General features: G+C 45.0%; 2 protein-coding genes across 2 annotated transcripts in view; both read right to left on the reverse strand.

Moving 5' to 3' along the window:
- LOC140996598 (protein NLRC3-like) overlaps positions 1–20,085 on the reverse strand; it is a 69,089-nt gene that overhangs the window by 40,362 nt on the left and 8,642 nt on the right. The window lies entirely within an intron of this gene.
- LOC140996657 (neoverrucotoxin subunit alpha-like) lies at positions 9,584–11,827 on the reverse strand (the record flags this gene model as incomplete). The annotated part of the gene is made up of 2 exons (XM_073467108.1): positions 9,584–11,501; positions 11,683–11,827. Coding segments are annotated over 2 exons (669 nt in total), but the record flags the coding sequence as incomplete, so codon positions are not given.

Here is a 20,085-nt window from a genome sequence, read left to right on the forward strand (position 1 = left end):
AGGTTCTCCTGGACCCCGCCAGACTCTCTGCAGTATGAGAGACCATCAGAGGAGGAAGGTATTGTTGGGCGGGTGTTGCTTCAGTCAAGCAAAAGCCCGCAAGACAACGGCCAGCAGCATCAGGAAGTATCAGTATCCACAGAAGAGGCATCAGGATGACCTGTGTGACCTGAGAGCTCCATTATCAGCTGACACGACTTCAGTGTAAAAGAAACTTGATTTCAGGACATGATCTGGACAGTTTACATAAATTTAAAGTGTTTCCTACTTGTATCTAAACCTAATTTATCCTCATTGGCACTGAATACAGTGGTTTGTTTTTAATGAAAGTTTTTGTCTTCTTTGAATTCAACACTAAGGGCACTGTGGCATTAGAGAAAAGACAGTCTGGGAAGAGTTTTGCCATTAATCCTTTAGTAAATAGTGACTGTAAGCATCACACGTCAAACTTATTATTGTGTTGGCAGATCACAATATATTGTGTTGAATATTGGGTATGGTATTTTGAAAGGGTATCAAACAATCTGCACGTTTGACACATTTTAAAGCATAAATCCGGGTTGATATCCTTAAACACTTGAATCTTAATGTGGTGTTTTCAGAGTTTGAAACCACTTGAAATTGTAACTGCATTACTTTCATAAAAATCGTTTCATAGTGGCTTGGCTGGGCTCTACAGGATGCCAGGTCTACTTATAAGCTGTGTCTAAATTCAGGGGCTGCATCCTTCGAAGGACCCGGCCTTTGCGGCCTCCGAAGGCCGGGTCCTTCAGAGAGACCTTCGACGGCCACGTCAACCGTTGTAAAATGGGACGGTCTAGCCTTCGGAGTATTTCCTGGTTGCGTCACCAGATGTTCCCGCCCTTACCCTTACGTCACGATTTCTGCCGCCCAGGACCGCGAAAGAGAGTTGACTGAATGGATTTTATGGTTTTCTGAACGTCTAACATTTTGAAAGTGAAGGCTTTTAAAGCTTTACTTCCAACAGCATAATGCTAATTTATGCCATATGCTAATGCATTACCAGCGTCACTTAACTTAACTGAAAGTCAAAATCTGGAGGTTTTCCAAGTCCCCTGAAGTTTGACATATCTGGTGTTCAAATGAGTAAAAACCGTTTCAATCTGTTACTTGTTTTTCCAGGGGTACTTCTTGTTACTCCTTGCAGCACTGAGTACCTCTTTGTCTGTTGTAAAACTGTGAACAGGACTGCTCAAAGCTGAGAGTGATCAGGAGCTCACTTCTCATGAGCTCCGTGGAGCAGCTGATAGACAGCATGTCAGGCAGGTCAGCTACTTGACAGAGAGCCGCCCACCTGGCAGCCACACCTTTGGACTTCCAGTCATCTTCAGCATCTTCTTTGAGCCTCTTCAGAGTGGGTTTTGCTGTGGAGCATTCATCATAAGGTTCATCCATGTTGACTTTATGGATGAAGTTGAGCTTGGTGGTCACCCTCTCAATGTCACTGAAGGTCAAGGTGCCATGGTGCAGAGAGGGAGGTTGCAGTGAGAACAGCCAGTTGTCTTCTGAAAAGTTGAACCATTTCTCAACATATGAGAGTGCTGTGCTGAGAAATGCAGTAAAATCTGCCCTTGCCATGTCTGCATCACGTGGACGGAGACGCTGCAGCTTCACTTTAGTTCAGTAGCCACAGAACTGGTCGTCTCGTCTCTGTGAGCTTTTGCTTGAAGTTCTCCATGATGGAAAATAACTCAACACAGGTGGTTTCATCACTCTCCAGCTTCTTTACAACTTCCTCAGAGACAGAGAGGATATGATTGCAGAAGAGAAGGTAAACTCCACAATGTCTCCATCTCCCTCAGTTGAGTCCTCACTGAGCTTTAACAAAGCTCGAAGTTGTTTGGGACGCTCCCCCCCAGGCTGATGAGGTAAGATTTCAGTGCAATCCAGGTTTGCATTAGCCGGGTGATGGCTGGATTAAGGGAGAGCCTCCTGGTTGTGACGTGTCGTAGAACTTCCTGGAACTCAACATCACAAAACTCTCTGAGTGATTGTCTTCGTTTGGCAGATGTGGAAAAGCAGCCAAAGACCTTCAGCACAACATCTCCACATCTACAGTGAGCTGGTGAAGAGCATGCTTCACTGTGTTGTGCACATTGTGGGCATGGCAGTCTCCTTGCAGCAGATCTTTTTGTTTCTTCTTCAGGTTGGTGAAGACAGAGTTGTGCATTCTGTAATTCACATGTGTATTGTCTGCACTAAATGCTGCCACTTGATCAAATGATAAGCCAAATGTGTCAAGCGACTGCTCTATGAGAGCTACAGTCCCAGCAGCGACTCATCTGCATTTTCCATGAGATCCAGCATTTTGTTGGTGACCCGCATTCTGGACCGAAGTATTGAACAGCAAACATCTTTAACCCCTGCCTCTGCCTTTGTTCTCCCTATAGTCATTTCTTTTGATCCAGTGTATGTGCACAGTCAGCACTGTTGTAGCTGAGGTTGTGTCTGACTGTGTGGTGCAACTGTGTCACCTCAGCTGCCGTAACCTAGAGGGGAGGAGTCAACAATCAATCAAACCACAATAGTTTAGTAAAATAGGCCGTGCCCATGCACTGACGTCTTCTGGCAAAAGCACCACCAGATGGGAAATCAGTCATGACATAATGTCCCATACCGTGTCAGTCTCAGGAGAAGTTGGGGTATGAAGAGCTGTGACACTGACGCTCGGGTCTTCTGTGTTCTTTCGTGTCTGCAGTGTTGCTCTCCTGTTGCGTGCTGCCTGATGTCAGACCCCACCGTGCGCCACTGAAAACCCTCGCTGGCACATTTTACAATTTGCCTTGTAAACATCTCCACTGACGCTGTCCAGCAAGGATGCGCCTCTTCCACTCACGTCTGGACTTTTGCAGGCGTTTTCGCTTTTGAGGACGTGGTGGGGTATCGGGTGTAGTGGACATTTTTAAAACCAGCGGGTTTGGTGAGCAGCGCCAGTGTGTGGTGTCTGTCGCTAGGCAACCGTGACAGCACCACACGCATGCGCAGACACACAGGCTAACATCAGTGTTAGCTTCTCCAACAGGCCGACATCAGTGTTAGCTTCTCCAACAGGCTAACATCAGTGTTAGCTTCTCCAACAGGCTAACATCAGCGTTCGCTTCTCCAACAGGCCGACATCAGTGTTAGCTTCTCCAACAGGCCGACATCAGCGTTAGCTTCTCCAACAGGTTAACATCAGCGTTAGCTTCTCCAACAGGCCAACATCAGTGTTAGCTTCTAACAGGTTAACATCAGTGTTAGCTTCTCCAACAGGTTAACATCAGTGTTAGCTTCTCCAACAGGTTAACATCAGTGTTAGCTTCTAACAGGTTAACATCAGTGTTAGCTTCTCCAACAGGTTAACATCAGTGTTAGCTTCTAACAGGTTAACATCAGTGTTAGCTTCTCCAACAGGTTAACATCAGTGTTAGCTTCTCCAACAGGTTAACATCAGTGTTAGCTTCTAACAGGCCAACATCAGTGTTAGCTTCTCCAACAGGTTAACATCAGTGTTAGCTTCTAACAGGTTAACATCAGTGTTAGCTTCTCCAACAGGTTAACATCAGTGTTAGCTTCTCCAACAGGCTAACATCAGTGTTAGCTTCTAACAGGTTAACATCAGTGTTACCTTCTCCAACAGGCCAACATCAGCGTTCGCTTCTCCAACATGCTAACTACAGTGTTAGCTTCTCCAACAGGTTAACATCAGTGTTAGCTTCTCCAACAGGCTAACATCAGTGTTAGCTTCTAACAGGTTAACATCAGTGTTAGCTTCTAACAGGCTAACATCAGTGTTAGCTTCTAACAGGCTAACATCAGTGTTAGCTTCTAACAGGCTAACATCAGCGTTAGCTTCTCCAACAGGTTAACATCAGCGTTAGCTTCTCCAACAGGCTAACATCAGTGTTACCTTCTCCAACAGGCCAACATCAGTGTTAGCTTCTAACAGGTTAACATCAGTGTTAGCTTCTCCAACAGGTTAACATCAGTGTTAGCTTCTAACAGGTTAACATCAGTGTTAGCTTCTCCAACAGGTTAACATCAGTGTTAGCTTCTCCAACAGGCTAACATCAGTGTTAGCTTCTAACAGGTTAACATCAGTGTTACCTTCTCCAACAGGCCAACATCAGCGTTTGCTTCTCCAACATGCTAACTACAGTGTTAGCTTCTCCAACAGGTTAACATCAGTGTTAGCTTCTCCAACAGGCTAACATCAGTGTTAGCTTCTAACAGGTTAACATCAGTGTTAGCTTCTAACAGGCTAACATCAGTGTTAGCTTCTAACAGGCTAACATCAGTGTTAGCTTCTAACAGGCTAACATCAGTGTTAGCTTCTCCAACAGGTTAACATCAGTGTTAGCTTCTCCAACAGGCTAACATCAGTGTTAGCTTCTAACAGGTTAACATCAGTGTTACCTTCTCCAACAGGCCAACATCAGCGTTTGCTTCTCCAACATGCTAACTTCAGTGTTAGCTTCTCCAACAGGTTAACATCAGTGTTAGCTTCTCCAACAGGCTAACATCAGTGTTAGCTTCTCCAACAGGCTAACATCAGTGTTAGCTTCTAACAGGTTAACATCAGTGTTAGCTTCTAATAGGTTAACATCAGTGTTAGCTTCTCCAACAGGCTAACATCAGTGTTAGCTTCTAACAGGTTAACATCAGTGTTAGCTTCTAACAGGCTAACATCAGTGTTAGCTTCTCCAACAGGCTAACATCAGTGTTAGCTTCTCCAACAGGCCAACATCAGTGTTAGCTTTTCCAACAGGTTAACATCAGTGTTAGCTTCTCCAACAGGCCAACATCAGCGTTCGCTTCTCCAACAGGTTAACATCAGTGTTAGCTTCTCCAACAGGCTAACATCAGTGTTAGCTTCTAACAGGTTAACATCAGTGTTACCTTCTCCAACAGGCCAACATCAGCGTTCGCTTCTCCAACATGCTAACTACAGTGTTAGCTTCTCCAACAGGTTAACTACAGTGTTAGCTTCTCCAACAGGCTAACATCAGTGTTAGCTTCTAACAGGTTAACATCAGTGTTAGCTTCTAATAGGTTAACATCAGTGTTAGCTTCTCCAACAGGCTAACATCAGTGTTAGCTTCTAACAGGTTAACATCAGTGTTAGCTTCTAACAGGCTAACATCAGTGTTAGCTTCTCCAACAGGCTAACATCAGTGTTAGCTTCTCCAACAGGCCAACATCAGTGTTAGCTTTTCCAACAGGTTAACATCAGTGTTAGCTTCTCCAACAGGCCAACATCAGCGTTCGCTTCTCCAACAGGTTAACATCAGTGTTAGCTTCTCCAACAGGCTAACATCAGTGTTAGCTTCTCCAACAGGCTAACATCAGTGTTAGCTTCTAACAGGTTAACATCAGTGTTAGCTTCTAACAGGCTAACATCAGTGTTAGCTTCTAACAGGCTAACATCAGTGTTAGCTTCTAACAGGCTAACATCAGTGTTAGCTTCTCCAACAGGTTAACATCAGTGTTAGCTTCTCCAACAGGCTAACATCAGTGTTAGCTTCTAACAGGTTAACATCAGTGTTACCTTCTCCAACAGGCCAACATCAGCGTTTGCTTCTCCAACATGCTAACTTCAGTGTTAGCTTCTCCAACAGGTTAACATCAGTGTTAGCTTCTCCAACAGGCTAACATCAGTGTTAGCTTCTCCAACAGGCTAACATCAGTGTTAGCTTCTAACAGGTTAACATCAGTGTTAGCTTCTAATAGGTTAACATCAGTGTTAGCTTCTCCAACAGGCTAACATCAGTGTTAGCTTCTAACAGGTTAACATCAGTGTTAGCTTCTAACAGGCTAACATCAGTGTTAGCTTCTCCAACAGGCTAACATCAGTGTTAGCTTCTCCAACAGGCCAACATCAGTGTTAGCTTTTCCAACAGGTTAACATCAGTGTTAGCTTCTCCAACAGGCCAACATCAGCGTTCGCTTCTCCAACAGGTTAACATCAGTGTTAGCTTCTCCAACAGGCTAACATCAGTGTTAGCTTCTAACAGGTTAACATCAGTGTTACCTTCTCCAACAGGCCAACATCAGAGTTCGCTTCTCCAACATGCTAACTACAGTGTTAGCTTCTCCAACAGGTTAACATCAGTGTTAGCTTCTAACAGGTTAACATCAGTGTTACCTTCTCCAACAGGCCAACATCAGTGTTAGCTTCTAACAGGTTAACATCAGTGTTAGCTTCTCCAACAGGTTAACATCAGTGTTAGCTTCTCCAACAGGCTAACATCAGTGTTAGCTTCTAACAGGTTAACATCAGTGTTAGCTTCTAATAGGTTAACATCAGTGTTAGCTTCTCCAACAGGCTAACATCAGTGTTAGCTTCTAACAGGTTAACATCAGTGTTAGCTTCTAACAGGCTAACATCAGTGTTAGCTTCTCCAACAGGCTAACATCAGTGTTAGCTTCTCCAACAGGCCAACATCAGTGTTAGCTTTTCCAACAGGTTAACATCAGTGTTAGCTTCTCCAACAGGCCAACATCAGCGTTCGCTTCTCCAACAGGTTAACATCAGTGTTAGCTTCTCCAACAGGCTAACATCAGTGTTAGCTTCTAACAGGTTAACATCAGTGTTACCTTCTCCAACAGGCCAACATCAGCGTTCGCTTCTCCAACATGCTAACTACAGTGTTAGCTTCTCCAACAGGTTAACATCAGTGTTAGCTTCTCCAACAGGCTAACATCAGTGTTAGCTTCTAACAGGTTAACATCAGTGTTAGCTTCTAACAGGCTAACATCAGTGTTAGCTTCTAACAGGCTAACATCAGTGTTAGCTTCTAACAGGCTAACATCAGTGTTAGCTTCTCCAACAGGTTAACATCAGTGTTAGCTTCTCCAACAGGCTAACATCAGTGTTAGCTTCTAACAGGTTAACATCAGTGTTACCTTCTCCAACAGGCCAACATCAGCGTTTGCTTCTCCAACATGCTAACTTCAGTGTTAGCTTCTCCAACAGGTTAACATCAGTGTTAGCTTCTCCAACAGGCTAACATCAGTGTTAGCTTCTAACAGGCTAACATCAGCGTTCGCTTCTCCAACAGGTTAACATCAGTGTTAGCTTCTAACAGGCTAACATCAGTGTTAGCTTCTCCAACAGGCTAACATCAGTGTTAGCTTCTCCAACAGACTAACATCAGTGTTAGCTTCTCCAACAGGCTAACATCAGTGTTAGCTTCTAACAGGTTAACATCAGTGTTAGCTTCTCCAACAGGCTAACATCAGTGTTAGCTTCTAACAGGTTCACATCAGTATTAGCTTGTCCAACAGGCCAACATCAGCGTTCGCTTCTCCAACATGCTAACATCAGTGTAAGCTTCTAACAGGTTCACATCAGTGTTAGCTTCTCCAACAGGTTAACATCAGTGTTAGCTTCTCCAACAGGCTAACATCAGTGTTAGCTTCTAACAGGTTAACATCAGTGTTAGCTTCTCCAACAGGCTAACATCAGTGTTAGCTTCTAACAGGTTCACATCAGTATTAGCTTGTCCAACAGGCCAACATCAGCGTTCGCTTCTCCAACATGCTAACATCAGTGTAAGCTTCTAACAGGTTCACATCAGTGTTAGCTTCTCCAACAGGTTAACATCAGTGTTAGCTTCTCCAACAGGCTAACATCAGTGTTAGCTTCTCCAACAGTCTAACATCAGTGTTAGCTTCTAACAGGTTAACATCAGTGTTAGCTTCTCCAACAGGCTAACATCAGTGTTAGCTTCTCCAACAGTCTAACATCAGTGTTAGCTTCTAACAGGTTAACATCAGTGTTAGCTTCTAACAGGCTAACATCAGTGTTAGCTTCTAACAGGTTAACATCAGTGTTAGCTTCTCCAACAGGTTAACATCAGTGTTAGCTTATCCAACAGGCTAACATCAGTGTTAGCTTCTAACAGGTTAACATCAGTGTTACCTTCTCCAACAGGCTAACATCAGCGTTTGCTTCTCCAACATGCTAACTTCAGTGTTAGCTTCTCCAACAGGTTAACATCAGTGTTAGCTTCTCCAACAGGCTAACATCAGTGTTAGCTTCTCCAACAGGCTAACATCAGTGTTAGCTTCTCCAACAGGCTAACATCAGTGTTAGCTTCTCCAACAGGCTAACATCAGTGTTAGCTTCTAACAGGTTAACATCAGTGTTAGCTTCTCCAACAGGCTAACATCAGTGTTAGCTTCTCCAACAGGTTAACATCAGTGTTAGCTTCTAACAGGCTAACATCAGTGTTAGCTTCTCCAACAGGCTAACATCAGTGTTAGCTTCTCCAACAGGCTAACATCAGTGTTAGCTTCTAACAGGTTCACATCAGTGTTAGCTTCTCCAACAGGCTAACATCAGTGTTAACTTCTCCAACAGGCTAACATCAGTGTTAGCTTCTCCAACAGGCTAACATCAGTGTTAGCTTCTCCAACAGGCTAACATCAGTGTTAGCTTCTCCAACAGGCTAACATCAGTGTTAGCTTCTCCAACAGGCTAACATCAGTGTTAGCTTCTCCAACAGGCTAACATCAGTGTTAGCTTCTAACAGGTTAACATCAGTGTTAGCTTCTCCAACAGGTTAACATCAGTGTTAGCTTCTAACAGGCTAACATCAGTGTTAGCTTCTCCAACAGGCTAACATCAGTGTTAGCTTCTAACAGGTTCACATCAGTGTTAGCTTCTCCAACAGGCTAACATCAGTGTTAACTTCTCCAACAGGCTAACATCAGTGTTAGCTTCTCCAACAGGCTAACATCAGTGTTAGCTTCTCCAACAGGCTAACATCAGTGTTAGCTTCTAACAGGTTCACATCAGTGTTAGCTTCTCCAACAGGCTAACATCAGTGTTAACTTCTCCAACAGGCTAACATCAGTGTTAGCTTCTCCAACAGGCTAACATCAGTGTTAGCTTCTCCAACAGGCTAACATCAGTGTTAGCTTCTAACAGGTTCACATCAGTGTTAGCTTCTCCAACAGGCTAACATCAGCGTTAGCTTCTCCAACAGGTTAACATCAATGTTAGCTTCTTTTAGATGCTGACAGGACATCAAATATTTGCCTAAAGTAAAGATGGGAAAGAAAACGGATGAGTCACTCTGTGGAGGTGGGCGTGGTCCAGGTGCACTTTACTGTGAGTGTTTGAGCCGAATAAAGACGGGCTTGGATCCAGAACTGTGTGTGGTTCCTGCTGAGATGACCCACGGTAGCACTTGAAAGGCTCCACACTCATCAAACCTTCTAACATCAGTACTGCTGAACTTTGCCTGAAGTTCTGACCTGATGGGGCGACACATTATAATAATGTAAATGTTCATCTGTCAGTCAGAACTACACCAGCTGATTCATCAACTACATCATCTGATTTATCAGCTACATCAGCTGATTCATCAGCTACATCAGCTGATTTATTTCTGAGTGAACACTTGTTGCCGTCATTTAAACTCACAAAACCTCATTTTGAAATTCATGTGAGATCTCAATGTTTCCAAAATGACCTCAATGTGAAGAAAACATAAAAAACATGAAGTCTTTGAATGTTTCACTGTGTGGAGACCGGACGTACTGACAGATGCTGTGAGACAGAAAACTGACGACCTTTAAAGGAGCAGACTGTAGTTTTTATGTAGAAATGTTGATGAGAAGAGAAACATCTTCAGTGACTGAAACAAGCTAAAGAAACAAACTCTCTGTTTTCATGACAGAAGGTGCAGAGAAGCAACATTAGGAGCGACGTGGTCTCGTTTCTTGGACCTCGTTAGTAACCAGGCAACAGCGTTTTGGACGAGCTGTAATGACACATTACACTGTGATGATCATAAGTTTAAATGTGTCCAGGACAGGCAGTGAAGAAGTTTATAATGAACACGAGCATCAGTTTGAATCAGTTTGTACAAAGAAAAGATCATCACTAAAGATTCATTTTGACATTTACAGATGTTTCATAACATAATAAATGCTAACAAGAGCATTTCATGGCTTCCACAGAAATGTAGTGATGGATACAGTTTGTGTTCAAATCAGGAGCTGAATGCTTTTTTCTTTGTGATTTGCCTCTTTACTATGACAGCCATCAGCTGATTCAAGTCTCTCACCAAAGTTCATTCTAATGACAGCTGAGGCTTCATTTCATTAATGACTTGACATGAAAATGCAAAACAACATTTACTTTTTTCCATTCAAGCTTTTCTCTTCCCCATTTTGAGTTTCATGTTTGATGTTGATGTGATGTCCTTCGTCTTATTTCATCAGCAGTTTTCATTTCATCTTTAGTTTCAGCTTTCACTTCCAGCATTTCCATTTTAAATTTCCCTTTTCTCATGTCCTCACTTCACATTTTCACATCATCATTTCCATTTTAAATTTCCAGTTTTAAAGTTGAGTTCAGGCCTAATTCTTCCTAGTAGGGCAGTAAAATGATCTTTTTCATTTTCTATTTGAATTATGAGCCAAAATATCTTCCGTCCAGAGGACAGTGTGACTCTGAAACTGCACCATGTTTAGATGGAAACCATCAGCGGACTAATGCTTCCTCTTCTTCATGAACCATGTATGTAGCCTGTAGTTGACTCTGTAACACAGCTGAGGTGGATGAGGAAACAAGAGATGAACTACGAGCTCAGCAGTCTGTGCATTTCTGCTCCTGGATGTGTGTGATGAACTCTCACTAGGTGTTTGTAAAGACGGCTCGTGTTTCCACTCGTACGTGCAGAAGACTTGTTGCACTTGTGGCTCCGAGCATCATCCACAGCGACTCCAGTGGAGTTTAACCAGACTGTGGAGCTCAGTGTCATCAGAGCAGGTCTGAATGAATCATCAGTGTCAGTCCTGTACAAAACAGTTCAAAATGAGCTCCACCTCAACAACTCCAACAGGAACATCATGTTTTCACATTAATGACTGAGTCACAATCATCTAATGAACTGATGACAGTAACCTGAAGGTTCCTGTAACTGTCAACAGTTGAGTCTGTTCAGGAGGAGACTCTCCGTCCTACAGACGACACAGAGACACTGAGGAAACAGACCAGAACCCAAACCCAGGATAAAGAGGTTCAGTGAAGGTGGTGTTGAAGGTGTGGAGGTGGATCAGTGTGTCAGAGGAGACTCTGTAGAAGGACAGAGTGCCAGCAGGACAGTCCACATACACTGCTACTCTACCAGAGAAGGGGGAGGTGATGGATGTTGATCTGTTATTGTGTCTGACAGAGTAACGACCACCATAAGAGCAGATCAGACTCCACGACTGATCATTGGCTCCAAACTCACAGTCCTCTGTGTCTCCTCTCCTGCTGATTCCTCTGTAACTCACTGATATATAAACTCCTCCTCCCCACTCGACCTCCCAGTAACAGCGACCAGTCAGACCAGTTCTACACAGCAGCTGAGGACAGTCAAACCTCTCTGGATGATCAGGATACGACTGATCCTCCTCCACATACATCATCTCCCTGTTGTTGTCAGACAGTCCGATCTCTCTGTTGACTGTGTTTGTGTCGACTGTGAGCTCACAGGAATCTGATGGAGAGAAAAAGACACAACACAGCTGCAGTTATTAATCTGTCATCAGTCTGATGATGACATCACACATCTGAACCAGTGATGTCACAGTCTGATGATGACATCACAGGTGTGAATGAGTGATGTCATCAGTGTGAAGCTGCTTTGTTTTCATGAATCAAAGTAAAAACACACTCACACTTCCTCAGACCTGGTGTCAACCATCGGACTCCAGCAGGCTCCACCCTGAAAGGAGGAGGAGGAGGAGGAGGAGGAGGAGGAGGAGGAGGAAGAGGAGGAGGAGGTGTAGGAGGAGGAAGAGGAGGGGGAGGAGGAGGAGGTGTAGGAGGAGGAAGAGGAGGGGGAGGAGGAGGAGGAGGAGGAGGAGGAGGAGGAGGAGGGGGAGGAGGAAGAGGATGAGGAGGAGGAGGAGGGAAGAGGAGGAGGAGGAGGAGGGGGAGGAGGAGGAGGAGGTGTAGGAGGAGGGGAGGAGGAGGAGGAGGAGGAGAAGGAGGAGGAAGGGGAGGGGGAGGGGGAGCAAGAGGAGGAGGAGGGGGAGGAGGAGGAGGAGGAGGAGGAGGAGGGAAGAGGAGGAGGAGGAGGAGGGGGAGGAGGAGGAGGAGGTGTAGGAGGAGGGGAGGAGGAGGAGGAGGAGGAGAAGGAGGAGGAAGGGGAGGGGGAGGGGGAGCAAGAGGAGGAGGAGGAGGAGGACGAGGAGGGGGAGGGGGAGCAAGAGGAGGAGGAGGAGGAGGACGAGGAGGGGGAGGGGGAGCAAGAGGAGGAGGAGGAGGAGCAAGAGGAGGAGGAGGAGGAGGGGGAAGAGGAGGAGGGTGAAGAGGAGGAGGGGGAGGAGCAAGAGGGGAGTAGAAGGAGGAGGAGGACGAGGACGAGGAGCAAGAGCAGGAGGAGGAGGAGGAGGAAGAAGAGGATGAGGAGGGGGACGAGGAGCAAGAGCAAGAGCAAGAGCAAGAGGAGGAGGAGGAAGAGGAGGAGGAGGGGAAGGAGGAGGAGGGGGACAAGGAGCAAGAGGAGCAAGAGGAGGAGGAGGAGGGGGGAGGAGCAAGAGGGGGAGGGGGAGCAAGAGGAGGAGGAGGAGGAGGACGAGGAGGGGGAGGGGGAGCAAGAGGAGGAGGAGGAGGAAGAGGAGGAGGGGGAGGAGCAAGAGGGGAGGAGAAGGAGGAGGAGGGGGAGGACGAGGAGCAAGAGCAGGAGGAGGACAAGGAGGAGGAGGAGGAAGAGGAGGATGAGGAGGGGGACGAGGAGCAAGAGCAAGAGCAAGAGGAGGAGGAGGAGGAAGAGGAGGAGGGGGACAAGGAGCAAGAGGAGCAAGAGGAGGAGGAGGACGAGGAGCAAGAACAAGAGGAGGAGGAGGAGGAGGGGGACGAGGAGCAAGAGGAGGAAGAGGAGGACGCAGGAGGAAGAGGAGGAGGAGGAGGGGGACAAGGAGCAAGAGGAGCAAGAGGAGGAGGAAGAGGAAGAGGAGGATGAGGAGGAGGGGGACGAGGAGCAAGAGCAGGAGGAGGACAAGGAGGAGAAGGAGGAGGAAGAGGAGGGGGAGGAGGGGGAGGAGGAGCAAGAGAAGCAAGAGGAGGAAGAGGAGTAGGAGGACGAGGAGCAAGAGCAGGAGGAGGAAGAGGAGGGGGGAGGAGGAGGAGGAGGAGGATGAGGAGGAGGAGGGGGACGAGGAGCAAGAGGAGGTGGAGGACAAGGAGGAGAAGGAGGAGGAGGGGAAGGAGGAGGAGGGGGACGAGGAGCAAGAGCAGGAGGAGGAAGAGGAGGGGGGGAGGAGGAGGAGGAGGAGGAAGAGGAGGAGAAGGTGGAGGAGGAAGAGGAGTAGGAGGACGAGGAGCAAGAGCAGGAGGAGGAAGAGGAGGGGGGGAGGAGGAGGAGGAGGAGGAAGAGGAGGAGAAGGTGGAGGAGGAGGAGGGGGACGAGGAGCAAGAGGAGCAAGAGGAGGAGGAGGAAGAGGATGAGGACGAGGAGGAGGAGGGGGACGAGGAGCAAGAGGAGCAAGAGGAGGAGGAGGAAGAGGATGAGGACGAGGAGCAAGAGGAGGTGGAGGACAAGGAGGAGAAGAAGGAGGAGGAGGGGGACAAGGAGCAAGAGGAGGAGGAGGAGGAGGAGGAGGAGGAGGAGGAGCAAGAACAAGAGGAGGAGGAGGAGGAGGAGGGGGACGAGGAGCAAGAGGAGCAAGAGCAGGAGGAGGAAGAGGAGGAGGCAGGAGGAAGAGGAGGAGGAGGAGGGGGACAAGGAGCAAGAGGAGCAAGAGGAGGAGGAGGAGGAGGAAGAGGAGGATGAGGAGGAGGACGACGACGAGGAGCAAGAGGAGCAACAGGAGGAGGAGGAAGAGGAGGATGAGTAGGGGGACGAGGAGCAAGAGGAGCAAGAGCAGGAGGAGGAGGAGGAGGAAGAGGGGGGAGGAGCAAGAGGAGGACAAGGAGGACGAGGAGGAGGAGGAGGAGGGAGGAGCATGGACACAGAAACACACATACACACACACAGACACACACACACACACACACACACACACACACACACACACAGTGTTTGGATCAGAACATATCAGGATGTGAGAGGAGGCGGAGCCTCTTCTCCTGAGCTGTGGGAGGTGTCAGGGTCAGAACAGAACTCATATGAGGGGCAGTTCTCTTTTTCTTCACTTTAATCTTTATTGATATTGTCACAGAGTAACAACCAACAAACACAACCAGCAGGAACATTCACTGCTTGGGAAGTGTCTTGTATTAAACACTCTCAAAAATGTGTTTGTCTGTTAATCATCATTCCAGTCCCATGTCCTCATTTTGAGTCTAAAAGTGTCCATTTTGTCCATTTCCTGTCAAACTGTGCTTCTTGGAGTCTCAGTTTATGTGTCAGTGTCTCCATCACAAAGATCTCCTCGACAGCTGCAGCCATTGGATCTCCGTTGGCGCTGCTTCCTCACCTCCTTGCCTGGTGTTTGCTTTGTTGCTTGCTACTAGCAGTATTTTAATCAGATATACATCATGTGCCAAAACCTTTTCCTTCCACAGTTTACATAAGTGGAGCACCAAACTACTTTTGGGACCTCGTATCCTAATATTAGCTGCAGTACCTTACATACCATTTCCCACAATACACTTATTTTGTTACATGTCCAGAGAACATGAGAACGATGGACATGGTCAGACCCACATTCTCTCCAACACTTCTGATGACTGCAGCTGCCTGCTTTTCATTTTCGGTGTAATAAAGAAACAGATCAGATTCTTCCATGAGAATTCCCTCCAGATTCATGAATTGGTGGATGAATGGTGAGTCTTCCACATATCATGCCAACTTTCTTCTCAAGTTTCTACATGAGTTCTTCTTCCCATGTCACCTTGATATATTCAGTTGAATGACTGTCGTTAGTGCTCATCCTTGATATAATGCTGAAGTTATTCTTCTGTCACTTTCCTGGTTTGCTTTCATTATGATTTGGATGACACCATTCATCTCTTTGGAAGAATCTGCTGGATTTCCTCTTTGTAATATTCCTTTAGTTGAAGATATCTGTAGATTTCATGAGCTCCAGATTCATACTTTCTTCTCAGGTTTTCAAAACTCTCCAGCCTCCCTTCCTTCACCAGAACACACCAAGCTGTTATTCCTTTTTAACCATTGCTTAAATCCTTGATCAGACTTCACAGGCAGGACATTTCTATCGTCTGCTGCCCATTTTAATATATTCACATCTTTCTGTATCTTAGATATTTACAATACTTTAAACCACAGGTCTAACGTGTGAACTGTTATTGGATCCATATTCATTTTGACTTCCTTGTGTAGTTTATTGTCTCCGATCATATTTTGAATTGGGATTTGGTTCACTTCTCTTTCTATATCTTTCCATGTCGCTGTGAATTCTGACTTACACCAACAGTACACAGGTCTCAGCTGAGCAGCATAATAGTATTCCCTTCATTTTGGGAGGCTCGTACCACCTCTCTCTCTCTTTGGGGAGCTGAAGAGCTCTGGACCTGACTCTAGGTCTATTTCACATCCAAGTTGTTATAATTTGCTGTACACAGGTCAGAGATGCTTTCAGTGATCTTCACACACAAACAATGAATTGACTTTAGATTTCAGTTAAGGTCGTATGACTCTCTGATCACTTTTGTTGGAGTACAATTGAGTGATAAAATCTGGGTTTTGGAAACATTTATCTTATACCCTGACAGATCGCCATATGTTTCTAGAAGCTTCATCAAATTAGGGAGCGTTGTATTTGGTTGTCTGAGGAAAGTGATGATGTCATCAGCGAAAAGCCCAATTTTATGTTCTCCTCCTCCAGTTGTGACCCTTTAAGTTCTTGGTTTTCTCGTACTGCTCGAGCTAAGGGCTCAATAAAAATCACAAACAAGGTCGGAGACAAACAGCCTCCCTGTCTGGTCGATCTCTGCAGATATATCTTCTCAGTCAGATCTCCATTCATTTGAATTCTAGCAGAAGGTTTTTGGTAGAGTGTTTTAATCAGTTGTATTGATTTATTATTGAATCCGAATCGTTCTAATATCTGATAAAGAAACTTCCAGTGAACACAATCGAATGCCTTTTCAGCGTCAATGCTAACAACACTGTACTTTGTTTTTCTCTTTGTCTTTGCTAATTATGTGTAAAGTTGGTCTGATGCTGTCTTGGGTTTGACGGCCTGATATGAATCCTGTTTGATCTTCATCTATTAATTCTGCTATGAAGGTGTTTATTCTTTTAGAGATAATTGACGTATATAGTTTATAATCTTTATTTAGTATTGAGATCGGTCTGTAGCTTTCACATCTGTCCCTCTCCTTTCCTGGTTTTGGGATGATTGAAATGATTGCTTCTGCCCACGTTGGTGGTATTTTGCTTTCTTTGAGGGTCCAGTTAAAAGAGGTCTGGAGGGCTGGTAACAGTTCCTCCTTATAAATCTTATAGCATTCTGCAGGGTAGCCATCGCTCCCTGGAGATGTATTGAATTTATTGCTTGGATAATGTCTTCCCTTGTAATGTCTGCTGTGAGTCTCTCATTTTGGTAAGTGCCAATCGACGGAAGATCAAGTTGATTTAAGAAGGTCCTCATTTCTTCTTCATTTGCAGCAGTTGGTTGTGTATATAGATTTTCACAGAACCTCTGGAATACTCTTTCTATATCTTCTGGTTCATGTATCGTCTGTTTTTGGGTCCTTAATTTTATGTTTGCTATTTATTGCTAGCTGTTTTCGTATTCGTTTTGCTAGGAGTTTTGTTGCTCTGGGACCAGTTTCATAATAATTTTGCTTCAAAAATATGATCTTCTTTCCATATTCATCCAACAATATCTCATTTATCTTCGTTTTAGTATCCTTAATTTGTTTGTATGTTTTTGGGTCGTTTGTTTGATGATATTGTTGCTCTAATTCTCTCAATCTTATAGAGTGGTTCTGGTTCGCTTCTCTTCTAAGTCTTTTTATTAAAGTGGTTTTAGCTATTAACTTTCCCCGGACAACCACTTTTATGGCATCCCAAACAATATACGGGTCGACTTCTCTATTGTCCTCCATATAATGCCTAATTTCCTTTTTTGATTCTTCCACCAACCCTTTATTATTCAGTATTCCTACATTAAGTCTCCAGATTGTTTGTCTTTTTCTGGCATTTAGATGTATTTTTAAAAACAGGCTGTTATGATCTGATATATCTGCCCCTCCAATTTTACACTCGGACACTCTGTACCTATCACCTATATTTAGATAGAAGTAATCAGTTCTTGGGTGTACACTGTGTGTTGCCGAATAATGTGTGAAATCTTTTTCAAGGTTGAGATTCCTGTGGTGGCAATCTAACCACAAAACTGCCACTTGAGGGAATCTGAAGTCGTTTCCACTGTGTCGTTGTGCAAAAGATGAGCTCTGCCATGACGTATGCGTTTTTCCGTTTATTTTATGCAGAGAAAAAATATTTACAGAAAACCAGCTGTGTTGAATGACTGAACTGAAACCAACGTGTAAATATGAAAGAAAACCGAAAAGACTAACGTTATGATATAACAGAAAACATCTCGGATGAACACACACACAAACGAACGGTTGAAAAACTGTGTGGCTTCTGTGATCCTAATTCCCCTCCACCTGTTCACCGGTGACTCCCCGATACAGACTACGTTACCACCGTGATTCCCTGTCTATGCCCCCTGGTGCGCAGGTGGACAAGCTACACTGCTATTTACATGACTCACCAAAGACATACACAACATAACATATTCACACATCAAAATTGGCGACAACAATTCCTCCAGATGTCGATCGTTCCCATTTCTTCTGAGGATAGCTTTACTCATTCTGACATGTGTTTTTCATTTCCTTTTAAACTGGTTGTATAGACAGTGGTTCATGACTATGTTGAAGTCCTCCCACAAATTAAAATACCTTCTGGTTCTGTTGCTGTAACATTAAATAAGGATTTGAAGAAGTGCTTGTTGCTTTCTGGAGGTGCATGTACATTTATCAATGTGACAGGTTCAGTCTCTAGTTTTCCCTTGACTAGTACACATCTTCCCTCTTTATCCTTCATTTCCTTTTCACTAACAAATGTAGTTGTAATTGGAATTAGTATCATAACTCCTCTTTTACGTCCTTGTTAATATGAACTGTAATATGAATTTTTAAATTGTACGTGTTCTGTTTGGGACCGGTGGGTTTCCTGTAACAATATGACATGCTGTTTTCCTTTTTTCAATTTTGTTCAGACCATTCCTCTCTTCTTAGGTGTATTTAGACCATTTACATTTTAGGACATTATCTTTAAATCGTTGCTTACCATTTTGCTTCCATAATGTGTGTGCATCTTTTCCCAAGCAGCTGAACATAAACGTGAACAAAAACAAAATTAAGAACACTGTGAACTATGTGGGACTTCCATATGGGGGTTATTCTTCTCTTCTCCACCAGGTCCCTGTTGGTGGGTGGATGGGAAATCCTCTTCTGTGAGGGCCCATCCATAGACCCAGAGCTGTGTCCATATAACGGCGTCAAACCCAGTCTGGACCTGTCCAACCTTGTTGGTGTTTTATATATGTTGAAGTCAAATAAATGAAGCCGTCCGTATTTTCTTGCAGCGCTATTAGTTCTTTCACTATCGGGGCGTCAGTTGTCGGGTCTCCTCTGATATCCTTGCAACTTTTCCTTTGCCCGCTGTGCCGCCACATCCTGCCTGGACCCACCGCGTCCTGCTGGTTGCCATCCCCACGCCCGGGTCCACTCCTCCACAAGCCCCAAGTCTTCACTTGTGCTGAGTCAATCCCCTTGCTTTCATGTCCTCCACTGCGTCCCGCACGTTGTTGTAGGTCTTCACGCCTCTCCTTCAGTGTCTTCTTAATATTTTTGTACATATATCTCTACCAATGCTAGCAAGTCCCGCTCTCAGCGTTTCTGCCTGATCCAGCTAAAAGCTAAGCATCCGACCCGTCCGCCATCTTGCAGGAAGCCCGAGGGGCAGTTCTCTTTGCCTCAGGTGTTAACAGGAAGGTAGAGAGGCTGACAGTTACTGTCCAGTCAAACATCAAAGGGTCACTGCTTTGGTGAAGACATGATCAACACCTGTCATGAAGTGTGTAACAGCTGCTCTGTTGTTAGCTGACAGTATATAAGTCAGGACAGTGTGAAGACTGCAGAGACACTGTGGCTCTTCTCTCTGTGCTGCAGGTATTAAAGAGACAATTTCCCTCACAACACACACACCTCGTTATGTCTTTTGATAGAGCTAGGCTAGCAGTTTCCCCTGCTTCCAGTCTTTGTGCTAAGCTAGGCTAACCATGTCCTGGACTTCTCTCTGTACAGAGATGAAGCTGATTCTATCCTGGTGAAGAGGACAAAAAGGGATTTTTCACAAAATGACAGACAGATCCTTTAACATGCAGAGATCTGTTCAAACTCAGTTATTACCAAGAAACAATGATCATGTTTGTTCCTGGAGATGTTCTCCTCCTACACAAGTATCTCCTCTTCATGTTGAACCAGTGTTCATGTTCTGATAAAAGGAAAAAGGCTTCTTACATGTATCACTGTTCATATCACACTCATACTCATCAGACTCTTCCTCCTCCATCACACTGACTCTTCATACCTGAGAGTGTCCAGTCTCCAGTCTGGATCCTTCAGTCCAGCCGACAGCAGTTTCTCTCCCGAGTCTCCTGGATGATTGTAGCTCAGGTCCAGCTCTGTCAGATGGGAGGGGTTGGAGCTCAGAGCTGAGGCCAGAGAAGCACAGCCTTCCTCTGTGATCAGACAGCCTGACAGCCTGCAGACACACAGAACAACACACATGGCAGATCATCTGAGGAGACTGATGAGTCAGATACAAGAACAGATTGTCTCCAAATAAATTAACTATTCTCCTCATTAACTAATCATCAGTAAACAGAGTCCAGCAGAGGCTGATAAGTATATGTTTCACTTCTCATAATAACAGTAAACATCTCTAATTTTTTGTGCTTCAGCAAAACACCAAATAATCTTCTGCATCCCCTGAAGAGGATCCAACCTGCAGTGGCGAATCTTCAAGGCCTTCAAGGTATTCAGAGAAGGCCCTGGAATCCTCAGATGAAAAAGATACGTATCTTATT

The sequence above is a fragment of the Pagrus major genome, chromosome 5 (assembly GCF_040436345.1).
Source record: "Pagrus major chromosome 5, Pma_NU_1.0".
NCBI lineage: Eukaryota > Metazoa > Chordata > Actinopteri > Spariformes > Sparidae > Pagrus > Pagrus major.